General features: G+C 54.9%; 5 protein-coding genes across 5 annotated transcripts; 2 read left to right on the plus strand and 3 right to left on the minus strand.

The window, feature by feature from the left end:
- Positions 1-524: 524 nt before the first annotated feature.
- Positions 525-2,334, minus strand: BDP81DRAFT_446852 (uncharacterized protein; the record flags this gene model as incomplete). The annotated part of the gene is made up of 3 exons (XM_060592110.1): positions 525-1,535; positions 1,595-2,043; positions 2,103-2,334. 3 exons carry the CDS (start codon positions 2,332-2,334, stop codon positions 525-527), a joined length of 1,692 nt encoding a protein of 563 aa, XP_060449177.1.
- A 2,031-nt stretch (positions 2,335-4,365) lies between these two features.
- Positions 4,366-6,779, plus strand: BDP81DRAFT_342855 (uncharacterized protein). The gene is made up of 3 exons (XM_060586046.1): positions 4,366-4,854; positions 4,911-5,996; positions 6,073-6,779. The coding sequence occupies exons 1-3, from the start codon at positions 4,776-4,778 to the stop codon at positions 6,312-6,314; spliced, it is 1,407 nt and encodes a 468-aa protein (XP_060449178.1). The 5' UTR covers positions 4,366-4,775; the 3' UTR covers positions 6,315-6,779.
- Positions 6,780-6,924: 145 nt separating this feature from the next.
- On the minus strand, positions 6,925-8,985 carry BDP81DRAFT_312652 (F-box domain-containing protein; the record flags this gene model as incomplete). The annotated part of the gene is made up of 1 exon (XM_060583826.1): positions 6,925-8,985. The coding sequence occupies one exon, from the start codon at positions 8,983-8,985 to the stop codon at positions 6,925-6,927; it is 2,061 nt and encodes a 686-aa protein (XP_060449179.1).
- Positions 8,986-11,432: 2,447 nt separating this feature from the next.
- Positions 11,433-12,388, minus strand: BDP81DRAFT_165521 (uncharacterized protein). Its single transcript, XM_060582098.1, has one exon. The coding sequence runs from the start codon at positions 12,104-12,106 to the stop codon at positions 11,516-11,518; it is 591 nt and encodes a 196-aa protein (XP_060449180.1). The 5' UTR covers positions 12,107-12,388; the 3' UTR covers positions 11,433-11,515.
- A 5,018-nt stretch (positions 12,389-17,406) lies between these two features.
- Positions 17,407-20,672, plus strand: BDP81DRAFT_446855 (uncharacterized protein; the record flags this gene model as incomplete). The annotated part of the gene is made up of 2 exons (XM_060592111.1): positions 17,407-20,347; positions 20,398-20,672. The coding sequence occupies 2 exons, from the start codon at positions 17,407-17,409 to the stop codon at positions 20,670-20,672; spliced, it is 3,216 nt and encodes a 1,071-aa protein (XP_060449181.1).

Genomic DNA, 20,672 nt, shown 5'->3' on the forward strand with positions numbered 1-20,672 from the left:
TAAAGGTACAACACACGTCTATGTTACGAGGCAAGCAAGCGATCGTTAAAGGAGAAACATCCTGCTCAAGGGTCTCGGCGTCAAGTTCATCGATGCCAATGTTTTGTCTTCATGCTGTGTCGACACAACTGCCGCTTCCCGCTATCAACCGTCACTTCCGCTGTTGGTAATCGATCCATCTTCCTCCATAACGATGCCTTCCACACCCAATTACCTAATTGTACAAATCAAGTTGTTTTGTTCTGACTGCAACCTCCGTTTCTTTGCAATTTCGGCCGGCGTACAACCTTTCCGCCCTCGTGTAACCCGTCAAATCAATGCTTCAAGCCAGGTCAAGTCGCCGCCCATGGCGAACTTCCACCATGCAACTCCTACAACGATGGCAGCCGTGCTCGTGGCCAGCATCCTGCGGATAAAAGTCAACCTGTCAGATATTGTGAGGAATAATGACAAACAAAAGAAATGTAATGAGAACACGAGCAACCGATCCACTGTGCTATGCGAACCGGAAGAGAGAGAAAACCTTACGCCTTTCTCTTGCTGCCGAACAACCGGCTAAACAGTCCACCAATCCAGTCTACGAATAGTACGCGGAAGAAGGCCTGGAGCCAGCCTCCTTTGCTGTCTGTGACGCTGTGTATAGAGGAAGGGGTTCCAGGACGCTCGGTCGATGCGGGCCCGCGCTTTTTGAGCTGGCCTTTGTGACCGCCATCGCGACCGGAAGTCGATGCCTCGCCGCTGGGGCTCGAAGCAGAAGCCCTTGCTAGTTCGCCGTTCTGACTAGCACTGGAGCCTGCTCTGTCTTGAGGCGGCTCAACGCGGATGACAGGACTATCAGGCTTGGCGGGATGACTCTTGGGCGACAGATCCCTTGAGTGCTTGCCATTGGACTGGCCGTTGACAGCAGGTGAATCTGAGCTTGAAGACTCTGAGCTTTTCCTGGACTTGGAGCCTTTCATAACGACTCCCTCATCATCATCGCTCCCGGGGGATGTGAAGACGTGCGGTGTCGGCCGTACCGCGGGGCTCGGAACTCTGATCAAACCCTCATTCTCTCGATTGGCCTCATCGGCATTCGGAGTCTCCTTATCCTCTTCGGCAATTGAACCTAGAGAAAGGAGCGATCTGTCCGAAACCATGGAGCCGTGTGACTTTCTTGGAAGCTCAAGCCTCTTGGTGGAACCCGGACTAGATGGACCTGACGAAAGGACAGCTTCATCGAAGTATTGATCAGCACTAGCTCGGGCTGATCCAACGACAGGCGAAATGGGGGCGCCATAGAAAGCAGTCTGATCTTCGTTGCGTCCAGTCTCGACCTTGCGCACGGCGTTGATGATTCCGTCCCTGTTAGAGGGCCACCGCTCCAGGGTGGGATCATTGAGGTCATACTTGTCGACATCGTACTCCACAGTGCTATGATGGTCGTAGTTCTTCGGATTTTCACTTTCATCATCGGCCGAAGGCTCGTAGGGCCCAAGAGCTTCGTGAGCGAACAGAGGTGCGGGACAATCGTCCGAATCCTCTCCCTTAAGGTCCTAACGTAGCGTCAATATAAGCCCCTAACATACTTGTCTGCCGCTTATTTGGCTCATACCTCATCAGCGTCCAACTTCTGGGCAGTATCGGCCACCTCAGCCGCAGTGCTCGCAACTTGTTCAATCGGCGTCGAAGACAAACGCTTCCTCTCCTCGTCTTTGAGGTGCTCCACGCCCTTGGGGAGCGGTGCAAGCTTGGACATGTCGACCTCGGCGTCAAGTTTCTCGGCGGTATCGGCGACCTCTGCAGCGGTGTCCGCAACCTGACCAATTGGGGTCGATGAGAGTCTTTGCCGCTCCTCGTCCTTGAGATGATCTTGGACCTTTGTCTTCGGCTCAAGCTGGGCAGCAGTGTGGTCTCTGGCAGCTTTTGAGGCGTCCACGTCTTCGGAAGTTGAAGTGTCTTTGCTTGTGGTTTGGCTGTCGCCGTTCACACCATTGAGCTGCTTCAACTCTTGAGACGCGGGTGCTGTCAGAAGATTGTTGCGATTGCCAGATTCGTCGGTAACTGTAGATTGACTGCATGTTAGATGAGGTCTCTGGAAATGAAGTATCGGGAAAACTTACCTATGGCTGCAGTCTGATTAAGAACCCACCAGTCTCCTAAACCAACACGGAACTTGTACTCGATCTGCGTGCTTGGCCGGACCTCAATGTTCTTGTAAAAGGTGTGTTCTCCACCATCCTCGGTGGTGAAGTCCATCTCCTGGGGCTCCCATTTTGGATTTGAGAAGGAGCCGGCGACGAAGATGGGAGGCTGCGTGCCGGGCTCCTTGTAGGTGATGGTTACGGAAACCATTGTCAACGATGGCCTCCGCGGGCGAGGTAGGTTGAAGTTGGGAAACTCAACTCTCGTCGTCACTCGGCCAACTCAATCATGCGAGGAAGAGCGTTCGGGAAGGTGGGTTTTTCTTCGTCGGCTGCCCTTCTAGTACGGCTCAAGTCAGCACAGTCAAGAGAGACCTTTCGGGAAGGAAAACTCGACGAAAATGGCAGAAAAGGAAGCCGTTCCCTAGTCCCTAGGAACCCACAGCGAGGGTGGCGGATTGAGATGGGCAACAACGCTGACGAATGCGGCTGTCTCTGGGCGATACCTTAAAATGCGGCGCTAGTCGTGGGAAGCAAGTAGGCGTCAGGGTGATGGGATTGACTTTTTGGTGAGAAGAAGATGGAGGAACACAAAAGGATGCGAGACAATTCTATGAGAGGAATTTGGAGTGGAGTCCCCGGATGAGTGTTTCACGCAACGACGCCAACGAGGAAGAATCGGGGGCTGCGTATTTTGTGCGAGTGAAACGGCTTTGAGGGAACGAGCTGGTCGGGGGTTGGAAGAGTACGAGGTGGAAGGGGGCAGAACTTACCGCAGCAAGGCGGTACGGAGGCCGGAGGAGAAACGTGCAGATGCTTCGAGCTGGGTGAGGGGAGCTCAGATAGCAGAGAGATCAAGAAGCCGATACCTTGTTCTGGGTGTGTGGGAGGTGCAGCAGCTCAGAACAGGGAAGCTGCGGCACAGGAGGGGTTCATTGCATGATTATTCCGTATGTCGTATGTGCCATGTCAAAGGTTGGGGTGTGCCGGCCGGAGAGGATGAAGACTGCGAAGAGGTTGGGAAGAACGAGGTCATGGAGGAAGCTAATTGCTAGGTAAGTTGAGGCGACACACTTGCTTACTTTCAGCTTCCTGACTTGCCCGAGTTTGAATGCAAGGTGGTTTGCATCTGGTGGCTGGGTACGGATACTTGTTTGCAATGGATCCTACTACCTAAGGTATCTTAAGGCAAAGAAATACCCAAGACCCGGGCTTATCGGCAATTGAGCTGGATTGCACCATCTGTTCTGAATGACACACGGCAATTGTTGGTCCCTAATGAGACGAGAATGGACCACGGAAGTAGGAACCTGTGCTGAGGCATGAGACGAGATTGCCGCTTCCTCTCTTTCACTCATACTATCCCCTCCTCCCGTTTGATCCAAGTTTTGTTGGCAGTTACCTAGCTCCCGACCCAACGCTCAATGCGCACGACCTGAAGCTCCCGCAAATCATTGCCCCAGCATTAAGTAGCGGTTATCAGCACCGCAGTCAATGGGCCACCCGGCTGCTCCATCTCAGCGTCGGCATGCTTTGTGCGTCATCATCCCTGATGCATCCCGAGACCAGGGGAGTCGCTAGGACATGCTCATTGGCTGCAGTTGCTCCCGTTTCCAAAGTATCGGAGACTTTCTAGTACCGCACGAGCCATGCAGCTCCACAGCCGCCGGGCTAAGCTGATCGTGGGTCCCGGTGGATGAAGTTGGAACTGGAAGGCCTGGCCCAGGCCGAGGCGGTAACTTCAGACATTGAGCTAGCAGCCACCTCCATCATGCCAAACAAGCTCCGTGGAATGGCACGAATGGGTACCTATTCCTCTTGCAATCAGCTGCAATTCCATGTAAAATGTTTGTTTATCATCTCTTCCGCTGTCAGACGGAATCTACATACTACTAGGTACATTATAGGGCCTCGATCCACGCACCACTGCTCCAGCATAACCAGGCGCAATAACTAGTCGCATACAAAACTCCAAGCTAGCGTTTCCTGTCCAAAGCCCAGACAAGTGAGGTCAGGCAAATGCTGAGGTAGTTTCGAATGTCACCAAGCTCAGCAAGAGCGAATACCCGATCCCCATGTCTCACTTATCTCAAAATTTACGACTACCAGTAAAAGGATAGCAAACCCAAGAAACTAGCACTCGGGATGCTTAAGAAACGTTCCCGGATCATTTAATGCGCTCAATTGGCCGTCTCCCAGCTAGCATCCAGACCACTGACGCTCGTGCTGCTTAAGGTAACCAGGGTGGAAAGCTCAATCTTGATCGGAAATGGCGGGGCCTTCTATTCTCCCATCCCCAGCACCGGTGTGTTTTTCTGCCGAAGGCGGTGACACTTTTGGCCAATGACGTGACCCCCGATAAGCATTTCTTATCGCAGCTCTACACTTTGTCACTGCGCCCGACATGTGGTTGCCGTGTGCATCAGCGGCTGCTTCCAGAAAAATCCACCTGCCAGAAAAAACATCGTCAACCAGAATTGCATGAATTGCAACGTCGCAACAGATTCAGTCTATTCTAGGAACTGTTGATGCAACTACTGAGTGCTTAATAACTTTCTCAACACTCACAACAACTTATTCGCGACCCCATCAACGCCCCTGTTTCCCGTGTTTTTCTTCTCTCACGGTCTCTATTGTTCTCTCTCGCCCACCATGTCTATGTCTGCCCCTCCTCAACTGATCCACATCAAGAGGAAGCGGGGCGACGAAGATGCTCCGGTAACCTACCTTCGTACGACTGCTCTCCCCCTTCTTCGTCCAAGAGGCGAACGGACTAACGTAAGATAGAACTCGAACCGGGATCTAAACGACATCTAGCCGGCAGCAGCTGGGTCTACCAGAGGCGTCTCGCCAAAGCAAGCGCCAGATCCGCTGCCGCTGCCGCCGCGGCAGCACAGCACCCATCGCAACCCTTCATACCGGTCATCCAGACGTCGAAGCCCGGCGACGAGATCTCGAGCCCACATCGCCCTCCTCACTCTAGTAGCCATGCTCTCCCGACAGGAAAGGCAGCGGCAGCCGTGCCGCCACCCCGGACCCAACTCGACGCGCAGAAGCCACTACCGCAGACCGCCTCCGATCTGCAACGCCCTCAGAACCCCGCCACCGAGCCGAGACGATTCCACATGTCCAGGTCGGCCATGAGCTCGCCTGGAGGCAGCACGATACTCAAGGCCGGCGGTGTCTCCAAGCGAGGACGCTACGGGACGGCCGTCTTCGTAGAGCGGGGGAAGAAGAAGAGCGCACGCCGGGCCGCCACGTCGTCCGGCGGCACCACGCCGACAACGACGACCGCAGAAGGGCTTCCTGTTGACGTCGAGATGAAGGAGGATGATAAGCGGGCGCCGAAGAAGCCCCTTGCCAGACGGCCCCCTCCATCGCGAGAAGCCTCCGGGACGACAGCGACGAAGACGCCTGACGCTGAACCGCAGCGCAAACCCATGCCCGGCGTAGCTCCTACCCAGGACATGAGCAGGATTGCGGCCGACATGGACCAGTGGGTCCTCCACGAGATCGGACTGAATCTAAAGGCCATGGAGCAGCAGCCGCCGCGCTCACCGTCCGCCGTTGCGTCGCCTTCACGCTTCAAGCCCAAGGCGCCAGCTAAACGCTTTGCCGAGCGTCATCCCGAAATGGTCAAGAAGCTCGACGGCGGCGGCGACGAAGCCATGGCGGAGGCGAGCGACGAAGAGGACGAGAGCGACGACGACTACGTCATTGAGGTGTACGAGCTCGCGCCCTCGAAGCCGGTGTTGGCGGAGATTCCGCCCGAGCAGATTGGTGTGCTCAGGTTCGATTCGCAGGAAGACTTGGAGCTGTTCTACGGCAACGAGGATGATGATTCGGACCTCGACGACGATGAGGACGAAAATGGTAAGTTTTGAGAAATGAGTTTTCTCCTTTTTCTCTAGACAGCCTGGACTTTTACTCATATGAATTGTGCGCACAGCTGAGAACCACTACACGGCGGATTACCCCGAAGACGAGGTCGATTCCGAGGACGAGTACGACCGCCACGCCTACTTGTTCCGCAACGCCAACGCTTCGGACGAGGAGGAGTTTGACACGCGCGACCCGTACGAGGACGAGGACGACGATATGTACGTCATGGAGGGTGATGAGCGGCGCGATGAGGATGATGTCTTCCAGGACAAGATTCGGCGGTACATTCGCCAGCACGGCGACCAGTAAGGTGTTGACGCCGTTGAGCAGTGAGGTGTACTAGGGAAACCTTGAGGCTACGAACGACCAAGGCAGCTTCTTAGGTGCAAGTCATGTTCACATTGCGTGACTACCAAAATCAATTCTTTGGTCTGGAGAGAACTGTGTAATGAGGACTGTGTGATGTGTGCATTTGAAGTAGCCTATTTATCCAACCTTGGAATGGACATGGGAGAAAGTGTTTTCCTCCACGTAAGTACATAGGTAAAATCCTCAATTCCACCCAGAAAGACCCCTGAAAAAGGCCAATACCTCCTATCCCAGTTCCCGTACGCCAGCCGTTAAGAGAAAGAGTACAGAATATGCTGCATGAAAGCGCCTTGTTGATGCGAGACGCCGGTTTCAATCCGTTCCACGGGCTTGAAGATGATGCATCCCAGATCTAGTAATGGGAGTAAGAGTGTCGCGCGCGCGTGTGTGTGTGTGTGTGTGTGTGTGTGTGTGATGGCTCCAAAACGCCAAGCAAGTATGTATGTACCCATATGACTAGGAAATCGTCGAAAGAATGTGGCTGGAAAAGACTCCTCCCTCAGTGAGACCCCCCAAAGGTCTCACTTACACGATCACGAGTTGACTCTCTCTACATGATCGTGCACGCCCCAACGGTCCGGCCCCGCCTCCGACCGCCGTTGCCGCCCTCCTCCTCGTCGGCATGCAACATCTGCGCCTCCCTCGCCCTCCGTCTGCGCCGCCGGTGACCGGCCCCGGTAGTCCCGGCTTCCTCGCTCGCCTGCATGTAATCAGCCCACCGGTGCTCGAGGCGGTTGGCGGCAGCGAGATCCCCGCGGAGCACGCGCTTCGTGTGCTCGCCGACGGTCATTTGGAACTTGTAGAAGCATTTCAGGCCAATGGCCTCGGAGGCGTAGGCGAACTTGCCAATCTCGGCCATGGAGGGTTTCGACTGCGCGTTGCGGAAGAGGACCTCGCGGATACCGGTCCAGGTGACGTTTTGGCAGTCGTAGACGACCATGTGCAGGCCGATCTTGGGCTTTGGTTTTACGGCGTTGCTCTGGGAGCGGTTGCTGACCATGAAGGCCGCCTCGGCGAGGACGAGGTCGCTGATGCGGGTGTTGTCGAGGTCGATGACGCGGAGGCTGACGCAGTTCTTGACGAGCGGGAGGACGCCGCTGTCGCCGAGGTTCTCGCAGTAGCTTATGGAGAGGTGCTCCAGCCACGGCGCGCAGGGGGCCTTGGCGAGGTGTTCTGAAAAGAGGCTGTTTGTCAGGTCCGAGAGGTCTTCGAGCTCGATGTGCGTGAGGCGCGGGGTCGACGCGAAGATTGGCTCCAGCGCGGCATCCGTGAGGGCGGTGCAGCCGGACAGGCGCAGGCCCTGGAGTTCCGGGATGTTGTAGCCCAGAGCCTTCACGCCCTGGGAAGTAAGACGGGCGCAGCGGCTGAGGTCGAGGTGACGCCATTTCCTCGGGGGGACGATCGGTCGGTCGGTGAGGATGTCGATTTCGGGGTCTTCTCCGTGGACCATGACCTTAAGCACGCGGTCGTTGAGCTCGGCACAGCCGTTCAGAACCAGTCTTTCGAGTCTGTTTGTTTTGTACATCGTTTCGGCGACTTCAAGGTTGTCGAATCCTCTGACCTCTCCCGCTCTCAAATCCTTCAACCTCGGGCAACCTTCGATCACTGCCTTGATGCCTCTCGCGTCCATATGTACGCACCATGATACGTTGAACATCTCCAGTTGCGGACACGACTCTGCGATGATTTTGCAGGACATGTTGGTGACCGCTGTCAAGCCGGTCAAGTTGAGCTGAGCGAGCTTATCATTCGTTCTCAACAGACTGTGTAGCGTGTTTCGCTGAAAGTTGCGGCATCCCTCGAGGGTGGCGTTGACCAAGTTCCTGCATGCCTTGACGACTACTTCGGCCCTCTTATAGTGTTCGACCTGAACGCAGCCCCTGAGGTTGAGATCCTTGATGAAGGGTCCAGCGGCCACGATGATTCGTGCGAGTGACTCGGCAGGTATGATTTGGTAAAATTCCGTGGCGTCGAAAGACGTCCAAAGTTGACCATCAAAGCAGATTTTATGGAAAGCCTTGCTAACCCGTGAAGCTCGTACAAGCTGTTTGGGTGATAGGTAGGAGAATATGTGCACGCGCATCTCGTGTGGCATGTTCTCCCAAAAGTTGAAGCCACGCTTGGGAACTGCCGGGTTTGCGACCTGGGCTTTGCTTGTCGTCCTTAAATCGGATGGGAGTCCTATGGTTTGGGCGCCCGGGGACTGCGTGGTAGGAAAGACATTGTCGACCCGGCGAATAGCAAGTCGGCCGTCGATGCCTACAAATTGAATGATTTCGCTAGATGGTGTTCCTGGAACGGAAGAAGAGGCACTGGCATAGCCTGATGCTGTTGCGCCTGCGGGGAAATAAGAGTCGCCAGTGAACGAGGTGCCCGCGGTCGAGGGTCCTGCCAAGCTCACGCAGGAAACGTTCCCACGCGGACGTTGAGGATTGCTGTGTGATCTAGCGCGGCCACTCCTCGCCAACGAAGGCGAGGACGACGTTCGTTGCACACCACATAGCACGCGGTGTCGACCTTTGGCTTTGCCGGAGGGGTTTGAAAGGCCTGCACCTTGCTCATCAACTACTTCCATAGGAACCGGAATGGCGGGGATTTCGGTGTCGGCCATGGTGAAGACTTTGACCGAGCGGGATGGCTAATTGAAGGACAAAACGCCTTTAAAGAATACGCATAAAAGTTCTAATGGTGCTGAAATATCTCGCCACAGTCAGACAACAACTGAGGTCGTTTGCTCAAAGTTGCGTAGTTTCTCCTGGGTGGTATTGTCTTTGTTGGTGAGGGTAGGTAGCGCGGCGCAGTGAAGCTGAGCTCGGTGGTCCACGTCTTAGACCCGGTGAGTTTGAGTAAGGCTCGGAAGGGTCGGCGGATGGTCTTATTTCATATTCGGCGTCGCAAGAGAGAATCGCAAGCACAGAGAAATACAGACGAAATGACAAGCCAAGTCTCTAGGAAGACGGATGAGACATGAAAGCGCGAGTAATCGGGGAGAAGTTGTGGTCTTGAAGGCTTTCGGCTCTCTTAGAAGGGGGGGTCAGGATGGAGGGGTGGCCAGGGTCCAGGGATTTTGGTGGAGATCTGCTATCTGAACGGGTGTGAGCCGGCTATCGATAATGGAGGTCAGCCGGTGCAGGTAGCGGGGTGTGGAGCCTCAGAAGGCTGGAAGAAGGGGACCTTACGGGTTGGGGCGGAGCACATGGCACACCGAAGACTCAAGATATCATGGCCTCTTGATTCCTGTGTGGAAGGTCACACGAGCAGGATGTGTCTGGGACACGAGCAAGGCTGCGAAGGGTGAGATATGAGGGTGAGAGGGTGGCAGTTGGCGAGAAAAAAGAAGAAAGGTCGGAGGATGGGGGATAAAAGAGAAAGGTAAAAGAAAAGTTGACGAGTCGAGCGGAAACAAAACCACTCACACTTGGAACGACACAATACACCGCACCGAAGGCCGGGTAAGGGAAGTAAGTAGAAGCTTAAAACGCGCTCTGGACGGATGCACAAAACGGCCCTCACACCCCCCCCCAATACCATCCCATCCCATCCCACCATCCTCCCCCTTTGTGTCGGCGAAACAAGGACCCTCCTTATCGATGGGCACCGATGGGTCCCGGGTTCGCCATACACAACACCCATCACTCACACCAACGGGTCAGTCTGACGGTCGACAGTGCCAATAAATGCCTCCAGGGCCATGGGTCTGAAGATGGCCACTGGCGGTGCGATGCTCTCTTCAAGGTACACTACCTCACCTTGCTATGTACAGCAACTCAGGAAACTGTCAAGGCTGTTCGGGATTTCGGCTGCTTCTAGCCAAGACTTGGAAAACAAAATGCCGCCGAAACGGATCAAGCCTCCTGGGATATTCTCACCTGCCTTTCTAGCCGGATCCAATAACTCTGTTTAGCTGAGGAAAGGCATGGCGGTGGGAAGAGTCTAGAAGCAGAAGCCAGCTCCAGTACGAGCAAGAGGCACAGTGAGGGCCAGACCAGAGGAGGCAAAAAAAAAAAAGAGGCAAGACATGGGAACTTGGAGAAGTCGACAAGTAGCGGCCGAAACGCAAGAAAGATACCTCTGCCGTAAAGTATCCACATGGTGCAACGTGCGGGGCCCGTGGTCCGGCGCAAAGAACGGGCAGGTGGGGGAAGGACGAGGGGCCACGGGGGGGGAAGGGGAGGGCAAGGAGGGGTCCGCCCGGAGTGCAGACTGGAGGAAAGTCCTCTCCTTCCTGATGCTTCTTCCCCCCATCCAATCGTTGCGGCTGCTGGTGAGTAAAAATGGATACTAGAAGATCCCGGCTCCACTTCACACAGCCATTCAGACCGCTGCTGACTGACACCGCACTTGCCCCCCCCCCCAAAGACCCCCAAGAGACGGGAGCGAGAGCATGACATGAGCACTTGCCCAAGTCACCTTCTTCCTTTCCGTGGCACCATCACCATCCCTTATCCCGCCATTCTTTCAGTCAAGTGACGTGCAATCCGACGAGACAAATTCCTGGAAATTATCTGTCTTATCAACATCGCCAGGTCATGTAACCTACAACATGGCTCGTCGACCATACCTCCAACCCCGAAGAAGACACACTACCTATGTCCTGCTGCATTCAGCAACATGTCGCAGGGTCCTCCGCCTCTTGAGCTTTGCAATAATCAGGGACCTGAACACCAGATCTGCAGGACGAATCCTGTGCGGTACCCAACAGTCCTTAGCTCGCTAGCGTGTTGGCTGGACCCTTGAACTCTTGAACGCACTTGGTGTGGTGTATCCGAACCGACCTGCAGCTCGGAACCGCCGTTTCTATCATCGCTCATTGGAGGAACTCGCCTCTCACTTCTCCAACCGCCATCGCCGTCGCCGGGGCGTCTTTCCGCTCACTGCCTGCACGGCCACGGCGCCGTCTCTCGAGCCTGTCAGAGCATCCATACTGTCTGTCCTGGGACCACTTGTGTTGCGGATACTTTTGTCTCTTCTCCATCTGAAGTTGTCGTTGCTGGGAACAAGTCGCCGATTGTCCGACTCGGGGAAACAACTACATTCGAAACTGGCGGTAACGAACTGACTCGCTTAAATACAAGGTCGAGTAAGGTACGAATAGACCATCCTCAAGTTTGGCAAGACGTTGTGTTTCTGATCGATTTCCGTCAAGGAACATGCCGTTGGGTAGAAGGCAATACGGATAAAAGCTCTGCAATACACTGTCCCCACGCCCACGCTGACTTGCACATTGTCTTTGGCGTCCCAGCCTCCCCGCAGGCGGCATTCGACCCGACTCTCTGCTGTCGGGGGAGAATGCCATTTTGGCGGCCGAATCCCGTCTTCTTTCTTTGCCATGGCCGCATCCGAACAACCCTGGACGGAGAACATTCTCCCTTCAAAATGGAACCCGGATTCGAAGGTTTTGGCGGGTCTAGCACTCCCGCTCCACGTTTACGAGAGACATGGTAACAATCGGATCCGTCTTTAAGATCCTTTCTTTCTGAAGATCCTCGCCGCAGCTCTTTCTTGGGCTCCAGAAAAGCCATGAGGCTGCTTGAGATGCAAGCGCTGCAAATCTCACGCCGTGATCGGTCCGGATTTTGACCCGTCAGTGGGATCAGCACTGTTCGTCTGAAGCTTGGCCGAAGCTGACATCGCCGTGCTTTGTTTGAAAGGCACATGTTCTTCCGGCCGCTCGATTTTGCAGCCTTGGCAGGGTCGCAACTCTTTGGCAGATCTGCATCCAGATCCGTCATGGCAATCTGACACTACGACCCCGAATACCACGTTCACAACTTTTCCACGCCCTGGCCCCGTGTTTTGTTAACGTGGCGCCTCTGGCACCACTAAGTAGACACACATTCGCTTGGTCGCCTGATGCAGCTCAGCCCGAAAATCGGTATTCTGGGTACTATATTGGCATATCATGCGACTCGGGTACGAGATAAGAACGTAGCAAGCGGTGAGCCACGCGACACCTCGTCACTGACTCTAGTTATCTTAGAATATTGCGAAGCGTCCTTTGTCGCAGATCGGACGCTCTCCTCATGACGATTTCTTGTCTAGGCATCTTCCTCAAAATACCACTCTACCATTCATCGACTCCTTGCCCAGTGGTTTTCACTATGTGGTCGGGTGACCCGGCTACCTATCTCATGCCCAGTCCGTATCAGAGCTACGCTTCATCACAGAGTGACACTTTCTAGGCTGCGCGATTCGCGAAGTTGTCGAAAGACACGGTAGAAGCTTTGTTATCTTGGATGCAACAGAGACAAATCGCATCTGTTCGCCCTTGCCCAGATAGCGAGTGTCACAGCTTTGATGCTGAACCCAAGCCGTAGATCGGTGGTGCACTTGCTTTCTCAGCCTACCTCGGGACGAAAGATGTTACTATTAGCTGCTGTGGTCAATATAAACCACGTGCTGCTCATGTACCTTACTTCCCGATTGCCGATAGCTTCCGATAAGATAACAGACAAGCCTGTGTTCTGGACCTGCCGAACGCCTTGAGTTACCAGAGCCTAGAACAGCTCATCGCTAACGTGGTCCGGTAACTTGGTTACAACGGGAAACGACCTCGAACCCTGCTGATATCTTGGCAAATAATGCCAGCTCGCTCACTCGATTTCCGACTCTCCCGCAGCGTCGTCAACATTGTATTGACCTGTTGGTAGCAGATGCGAGACCGAGAAGAAGTCAGGAGAAAGTCGCTATACTGTCATAGCAAACTTGATAGCATTGGATTCCTTCGATTTCAGCCAACAAAACGCCAAATGCGGGGTTAATCGGCAAGCGTGGATAGCGACCATGTCGCCGAAATTCTCGTCGACAACCGGTTGCTCACCTAGCTATGGTGCCAACCATGATTCAGTGAGACGACAACCTGCCTCAGGTAATGAGAGGAACCACGAATTGCCATCGCGATTTCAGCAATGCTACATTCATAACTGACCCTGACTGACCATCCACGGTCCACAGCCGTGGCCCCGTCTCTGTCTGTACCCTGAGCCGACTTTCCGTAAAGACGGAAGTACGGCTCAAGTATACACCCAAAGGCAACCTGGTGAAGGACACTGGCGAGGCGCAGCTAGTTCATCGACTCTTTCGGAGAATGGCTCATTTTTAGAGCATCCTTATCCTTATGGTCCGCATGGCCAGCTCGCCAATCTTTTGCTTCCTGATGTTGCTTAGAGATGGGTAAGCAAACCTTGACAAAGTCAGGCAATACCATCAACTGTCCAGTCGCTCCAGTGGGGGTTATTGCAACGGCCTCGGCTCGTGACTCCAGGCTTTCGCAATTCGAGTCGATGAGCTTAATGAAGAGGCTTTCAGATGGCTTCACCGCAGAACTTGCTGCCATGTGCTTGATATGCAAAGCATGGCAGACGACAACTTGGATCTGGGTAGTGGGCACGTTGCGTTGTCACCTACGCCTCGGGAAAGATATCTACAGGGATCTGCCCCGTTGTTCTGGTGGTTGGTGGGCGGACGACGGGAATGTTTGTTTTCTTCGCCTGGCAGCTATTAGCTGGCTTATCGTCTCCCACCCCGTCCGTCTTCTCGTCCTAATTCAGGTGGTTTGACAGGCGACGAGCATCGATAACGTTTGCCTCGGATGGTAAGTAGGTAGGGCAAGTCGTACCCGGAGCACCTACGGACAAGAGGCATTGCCCAATGAGTATCGAGTATGTTTGAGAAGCGTTGGGCGTCGGGCCAATCTGAGCGGTGATGGCTCAACAGCGGCTTCGGCCAGGCATTATGTCGCCGGCCTGGGCTGCGGCACTGTGACGTATCCCGGGATATGCTCTCCCTTTTTTTGCTGGTGTTCCCCCCCGGGAGATTGGGGCCGCTCAATATCGTGGTGGGTCCACCGCCGGTCTGCTTCACGTGCATGTTCCCGTCTGGTTCAGGTGAGGTGGTGGAGGAGGAAGTGAGAGTGTGATGAGACGGGAGTGAGCTTCAGCATGAGATGAGGTGAGCTAGAGCTTGATGAATGTGAGCGGCATGAGCTTCAGGTGTGTTCCCCCCCCCCCCACTTTGCAGCCATCTTTCCCAGGACCACTGCCGCATGTTTAAGCCCCCCTAATCAGTGATGTGTTTACTTTTCGGCGCTGTAAGTCGAGCTGCAACCCATGTTGTGCGCCCACCAAAGTTGTAAACGACTGCACGAGAATCGGATTTTGGAGGGGGTTTCTCAACAGGAGACGAGGGTTTTCATGAGGCTACTTGACATGAAAAGTGTGCGTGCGGTGCAGTGTACGATAGAGAGAAAACGCAGATTTGGTAGCAAAAGTTGTGTACGGAGTACGCAGATGCATCTCAAAATTTTCGATGACTGGAGGCAGAAAGTGGACTTGGATTTTTTCCCTCCCCCGCCCTCTCTCTCTATCCCTCAGTCTCTATGGTTTTCCACCCCTCGTCCCCTTTCCTTCAACTTGTCCTTCTCTTTGTTCATCAAAAATACTCCTCCTAAAGCGAATCATCTCAACTTGACACCGAGTGAGCTTGTGCTGCCTCTGCCTGTCGTCCATCTCTCATCTTCATCGCCCGCCCGCCCATCCGCCGCCCACGCCGCCCTCGTCTGTGACGTGCTGCCCACTGTTACTTCCAAGGCCCTCCAGTCTCGGGCATCATTGGATTCGCTTGACGAGTGGAAATTTCCAGGCATTCGAGACCGCCCCTCGCTTTCGGACAAGCATCTGCCGCAACAGTGTGGACTGAATCGCCCAGGACCGTGGACACCACACAAACCCCCGGGCTTTCTGTCACTTCTCGAGACTTTGTCTTAGGTCATCTTGGATGATTACGGCAGACGATTCTTTCACGAGGCCAGCCGCACGTGGGTGTTAAAGCCAGTCACTTGCCTTGCCTTGGAAGACGACCACACTCGCTTCTCTACACCCCTCTCCCATACTCTCTGCCTGCCTGTCTTGTTGCGCTTGTCAACGGCACAGAAGCAGAGTGGGATCTCGAGTGATTAAGAGAAGAGCCAAGAGACGCATAGAGAAAGGGTAAAACAGATTGGACCAAGGTGGCCCAGCACGCAGCACTCTGCACTCTATCCGTACAGCACTCGAGAGTCCAGAGTCCAGCACCACCAAGCAGGGACATCCGGTTGCGGCATTGACACCGGCATTGACACCGGCACTGACACTGGCATTGGCATTCTGGCATTGGCATTCTGGCATTGGCGCGCGCTGGCACTGAGGTGGCACTAGCACGGGACGGCGAGACGACTCACGTTCCCTTTCCTGGCCGTTCGGTGAGTTGAATTGGACCGGACTGGACCACCGCCAGAGCAGGTCCGCGTCTCTGCTTCCTGCTCCTGCTCCTGCTCCTGCTCCTGCTCCTGCTCCGTCCGTCTGTCTTTACGACCGGATTTTGCTGCTACTTGCTTGCATTTTGCTTGCTCTACCGCACCGCACCGCACCGCACCGCACCGCATCGCACCTGACCGGTACCACCACTGCTTGCTGCTTGCTACACGGACCAGCTTCTTCAGCTTCACCTTCACCTACAATCTCTCGCCCTCTCTCTCTCTCTCTCCCGACCGCTAGTTGTTGGATCATTCCATCAATCCTTCCTGAAAAGCCTCCCCTCCCTCGTTCGCCTTGCTCTGTTCTGGTCGGACCACCAGCATTGCAGTACCAGCGCCAACGCCAGCGCCACCAGCAACCAAAGCAGGAAAAACAAAACGTTCCTGACCGTACACCCACCCGTCGAAAACTCCCACACTCTCATCCTTGTGGCAAACCTTGCCCACCGAACCTGATCTACCTAACTTACCTCACCACTGACTGACTCCCTGCCTCACCACCTTACCTGCCCGAGGTATCTTCTGGGCAGCAATTCCATCTGTACCTCATTTACCTCCCACCTTCGCCGGAACAGCCACTGTCGTACAGCAGCACCATACCTTACCTACCTTTTGGCCAGCAACACACCTACCTACCTACCTACCGCCGGTACTGCCATTTGCTCTCTCCCACCACCACGTTCTAGAGCAGACGAGACCGCACCCCGATACCTCCCAGAACGACCGTCGCTACTCGACCCCGCCGAATCCGAGCCTGCATCGTCGAATCCGCCTCCTGCCCGCATTTACTTGACCCTGACATTTGTCCGAGTCGACTGCCTATCTTTATTCAACTATGCTACAGACGCATGGGGGACCTCACAACAATGGTACGTCCTTCGTCCACCCACGCAGAGCCCGCCTCTCGTCTCCTAACCCTCAAGATGTTCCTCCCTCTCTAACCCAGACCTTTCCATGGTTCGCAGGCACCGATTCACATCACGAAGAACCTCGCGGAAGGAGCAGAACCCCGACAACACAGCTGCAACTCCCCAAGAACCGAAGCACCGGGAACCTCGCCGTTATAACAGACGACAACAACAGCGGCCGCGGCCGAATGCGGTTTTCCTTCGATGCCGGATCTGCTGCAGAGGGCGGCGACCATGTGCCAAGGTTGGTTTTTTTTTCGCCCATAAATACACCTCAATATCCCTTGAATGGCAAAGCTGCCGAGCCGATTGCGGGCTCGTGGAGGAGCTGGACGTCGTTGAGAGCTGCCAAGGCAAGCGTCTCGACAACGAAACAGAGGGGCCTTTCACGTTTGGGATGCGCCTGGCCCGCGCAGGCGCATCAAGGCATGGTTCACGCCACAAGCCAATTCCAAGTGGGATTCGAGTACAACACCATGGGAGTTGTTGAATCTTGGCAGAGGCGGCAGCAACTTGCAGTGCGGTTTTGCTTGGCGACAAGCGTGAAGGGTGTCACGGGCTCGGCCGCACCGCCTCAGATGTCACTGGGTGGCAGCTGGGCCATCACATGGCAATCCACAGTCATTTGAGGCATCACCGTGCTGACAGGTCTTTTTCCAGTCATAGATCCTCAATCGTAACGGATCATGACCATGGCCTCGGTCTGTCCGGATTACGTCGAATCCGACAACAACCGTCTTCGCGAGCTCCCTCCGCCGCCCCTTCCAGAAGCTCCTCTATAGGTCTATCGAGGTCAACATCTATGACAACACTACTCGCGAACCCTCCCGGCATGCCGTTCAGCTCCCATCCCTCATCGCCCAACTTCTCCGAAGATCTCTCCCGTTTCCCCTCCGAGTCATTACACTCCTTCTCTTTCGCCCACCAGTCCGAGGAGTATATACATAACCGGCAAAATGTCCTCAAGCGATCCATAGAATTCATGAAAGACCGGATGGGATGGTCCGTCTCGCCCTCGAACGTTGCGCTTGCGAGCGCCCAGGCAAGAGCCTCCGGGGATGTCGAGACTCAGAACATGCTGGATTTGTTGGCTAGGGCACAACTCGTCGGAGCGGGCAACCTCCCATCCATGGATCAGTCCATCCTCGGTCCTTTGACAGGACCCCCGCAGGTTTCGGGGGAGAATCTCTTTGAAGCGAACTTCATTCCTCGAACATCAAGCCCTGAACCCTTCCAGTCTCCAAGCGCCTCTCCCACCGCGACCCAATTTGCAACATTTCCTCCGAACGACGGACCGTCAATAAAGCAGCAAGATGAAACCCCGAAAGTCGCCACGGGCGACAGTGAATCGGAAAACTCGAGCAGGACGCCGACGAACGAGAGTGGCACGACTGCAAAGACATCCCCGCCGCCGTCTCGAAGACTTAGCCTGAAGCGAACGCTCACAGATACGCTCCCGGTCTCGGTTCATCAACAGCTCATTGACACCATGGCACAACCGTACCTAGCAGCTCAAGAAATGTTAGCTTCACCAACAACCGCACACCCTCTGTCCGCAGGGAACATGCCAAGTGCACTTGGCGCAGCCGTGCATGGGCACTCGACGCGGTGGGTTCCAGCAGCTCAGGCCATTTTCACAACAGAGTCCAAACCGCCATGGACGATTATCGCAGCCAACGACCTGGCTTGCTTGGTGTTCGGAGTTACAAAGGCAGAGGTACGACGGATGGGTATACTGGAGGTTGTTCAAGAGGAGCGGAGAGACTGGTTGGAGAAGAAGTTGCTTCAGATGGACCCCGAAGACACAATCAAGGAGGCAGAAGACATTCCGAAAACGACTGCGCCTGCACCGACTGCATCTGCTGCCTCAACGACGTCACTTCTAGGCGGACGAGGTGGAATTACGGCACAGCTCTTGAGCAAGCCGAACTCCAGGTCACAGCCCCCGAAAGTGGTCACTCGCAAGGCTCAAACCGTCCACAGCGGAGATCCCAGCCCGCCCAAACTTAGGGGAAGCTCACGGCACCAGAGCAGTCGGTCGAGAGGCGTCCTTTTGTGCGGTGACGTGGTTCCAATCCAGAAACGAAACGGTGCGACGGGCTCCGCAAGTTTGTGGGTAAAGGAGAAGCGGGTTGGTCTCATTTGGGTCCTTGAGGAAATCCACGAAGACGTGGCCCAGATTGAGCTCGACGACGACGGCATTGTCCAGAAAATTTCAGGAGCAACAGCACCAATTTGGGGCTTTGAGTCACTGAGACCTGGCGTGGATATTGGCAAGCTGATCCCACGCATTCCTCGGCAAGGCATCGACCCTCGCACTGGCGAAGTAGACTTTGCGCAGATTGCGAGGCGTAAGTTTTTCACATGCCCAAACCCGAACAAAGTCAACATTCCCTGCAGTGTTGAGCAAGTACGGGGCAAGACAGAGCTACGCGTCTCGAGCTTCCCGCACATTGCAGGGATTATCGTCGTGGATCCAGAGACTCTGAAGATCCAAAGCTCAAACTCGGTCTTCTGCGGCGCTCTGTTTGGCTACGAAAAGCCCGACGGCATGGCCATTGACTCTTTGGTACCCGATTTCGAAAAGATCCTCCATATTCTGACGGAAGAGGATGGTGTTCAATTGCAGGATGGGATTGTGGTGCCAGAGCACAGCTTCCGCCGGGCGTCGGCGATTCTTGGTCTTCGAGAAAATCGCCCAGATGCGGCTGCGAGTTTCTTGCGGCCGGACGGGGTACCCGGAAAGCACAGGGATGGGTCAGAGCTCAAGGTTGACGTGCAGATGCGGGTGGTAAGAAGCGCAAAACAGTCCACCGTAATCCAAGAGACTGTCATCGAGGACGAGGATGAAGATAAGGACGGAGACAACCAGGACGACTCTTTCTCGGTTACCCACTCAGAAATGGTCTTCGCCCTTTGGATTACCTACTCCAGGCACATGCACGCCGCCCGGTCAACGCTCGGTGTGACGTCGGCGTCCGCCTCTGGAACGACAACTCCCTTGCATCAGCCGTCTCCTGGGCAGACACCGGCGCACACCCCGCTTGAGATTAGTTCGGATTCCGATGAGCCAAAGCCTCGAGAGTCTTCGTCGTCGACAGCATCCGCCATCACCAAACAACTCAAGGAAGTCGCGATGACGGCCGCCGCAAGGTTGACTGGCTCACAGCGTCCCGCCGAAAAGAAGCAGGAAAAGCCATCTGTACCAAAACTTGTTGAGCCAGCGCAGCAGAAAAAGTCCATCGATGATTTCCAGATCCTCGAAGACATGGGCCAGGGTGCATATGGTCAGGTCAAGCTGGCCAAGGACAAGAAGACGCAGAAGAAAGTGGTCCTCAAGTACGTGACCAAGCGACGTATCCTTGTAGACACATGGACGAGAGATCGAAAGCTCGGCACAGTCCCTCTGGAGATTCACGTTCTCGACTATCTGCGCCGGCCCGACCTACAGCACCCCAATATTGTCGAAATGGAATCCTTCTTCGAGGACGAGGTCAACTACTACATCGAGATGGTGCCTCACGGATTGCCGGGCATGGATCTGTTCGACTATATTGAGCTCCGCAGCGACATGGAGGAGGCTGAGTGCCGCAGTATTTTCGTCCAAGTTGCCAAGGCTATCGGCCATTTGCATACCAAGGCATTGGTGGTCCATAGAGATATCAAGGATGAGAATGTGGTCTTGGATGGCGAGGGCAACATCAAGTTGATCGACTTTGGAAGTGCAGCGTACATCAAGAACGGCCCCTTTGACGTCTTTGTGGGCACTATTGGTAAGTCTCATATCGCTTCTCCTGTATCGTGATTGAAACTGACTGGCCAGATTACGCTGCTCCCGAGGTACTCGCTGGCAAGCCATACGGTGGCAAGGAGCAAGATGTTTGGGCGCTCGGAATTTTGCTCTACACGATCATCTACAAGGAGAACCCGTTCTACAGCATTGACGAGATCATGGACCGAGACCTTCGAGTCCCGTGGACGATGAGCGATGAGAGCATTGACCTAGTGCGGTGCATGCTCAACCGGGATGTGGCTGCGAGATATGACATCAACCAGGTTCTCGCGCATCCTTGGTGCCAGGAGGTCGACGAGGAGTGA

Source organism: Colletotrichum phormii (assembly GCF_030913505.1).
Source record: "Colletotrichum phormii strain CBS 102054 chromosome Unknown BDP81scaffold_4, whole genome shotgun sequence".
In the NCBI taxonomy this organism is placed as follows: domain Eukaryota; kingdom Fungi; phylum Ascomycota; class Sordariomycetes; order Glomerellales; family Glomerellaceae; genus Colletotrichum; species Colletotrichum phormii.

What these genes read in the sequence shown, in the direction of transcription:
- BDP81DRAFT_342855 (XM_060586046.1), top strand. Translation starts at nt 4,776, where the DNA reads ATGTCTATGTCTGCCCCTCCTCAACTGATCCACATCAAGAGGAAGCGG. An exon ending in TGCTCCGGTAACCTACCTTC is followed by an intron (nt 4,855 to 4,910) that starts GTACGACTGCTC and finishes AACGTAAGATAG; the next exon opens with AACTCGAACCGGGATCTAAA. An exon ending in CGACGATGAGGACGAAAATG is followed by an intron (nt 5,997 to 6,072) that starts GTAAGTTTTGAG and finishes TTGTGCGCACAG; the next exon opens with CTGAGAACCACTACACGGCG.
- BDP81DRAFT_165521 (XM_060582098.1), bottom strand. Translation starts at nt 12,106, where the DNA reads ATGACGGATCTGGATGCAGATCTGCCAAAGAGTTGCGACCCTGCCAAG.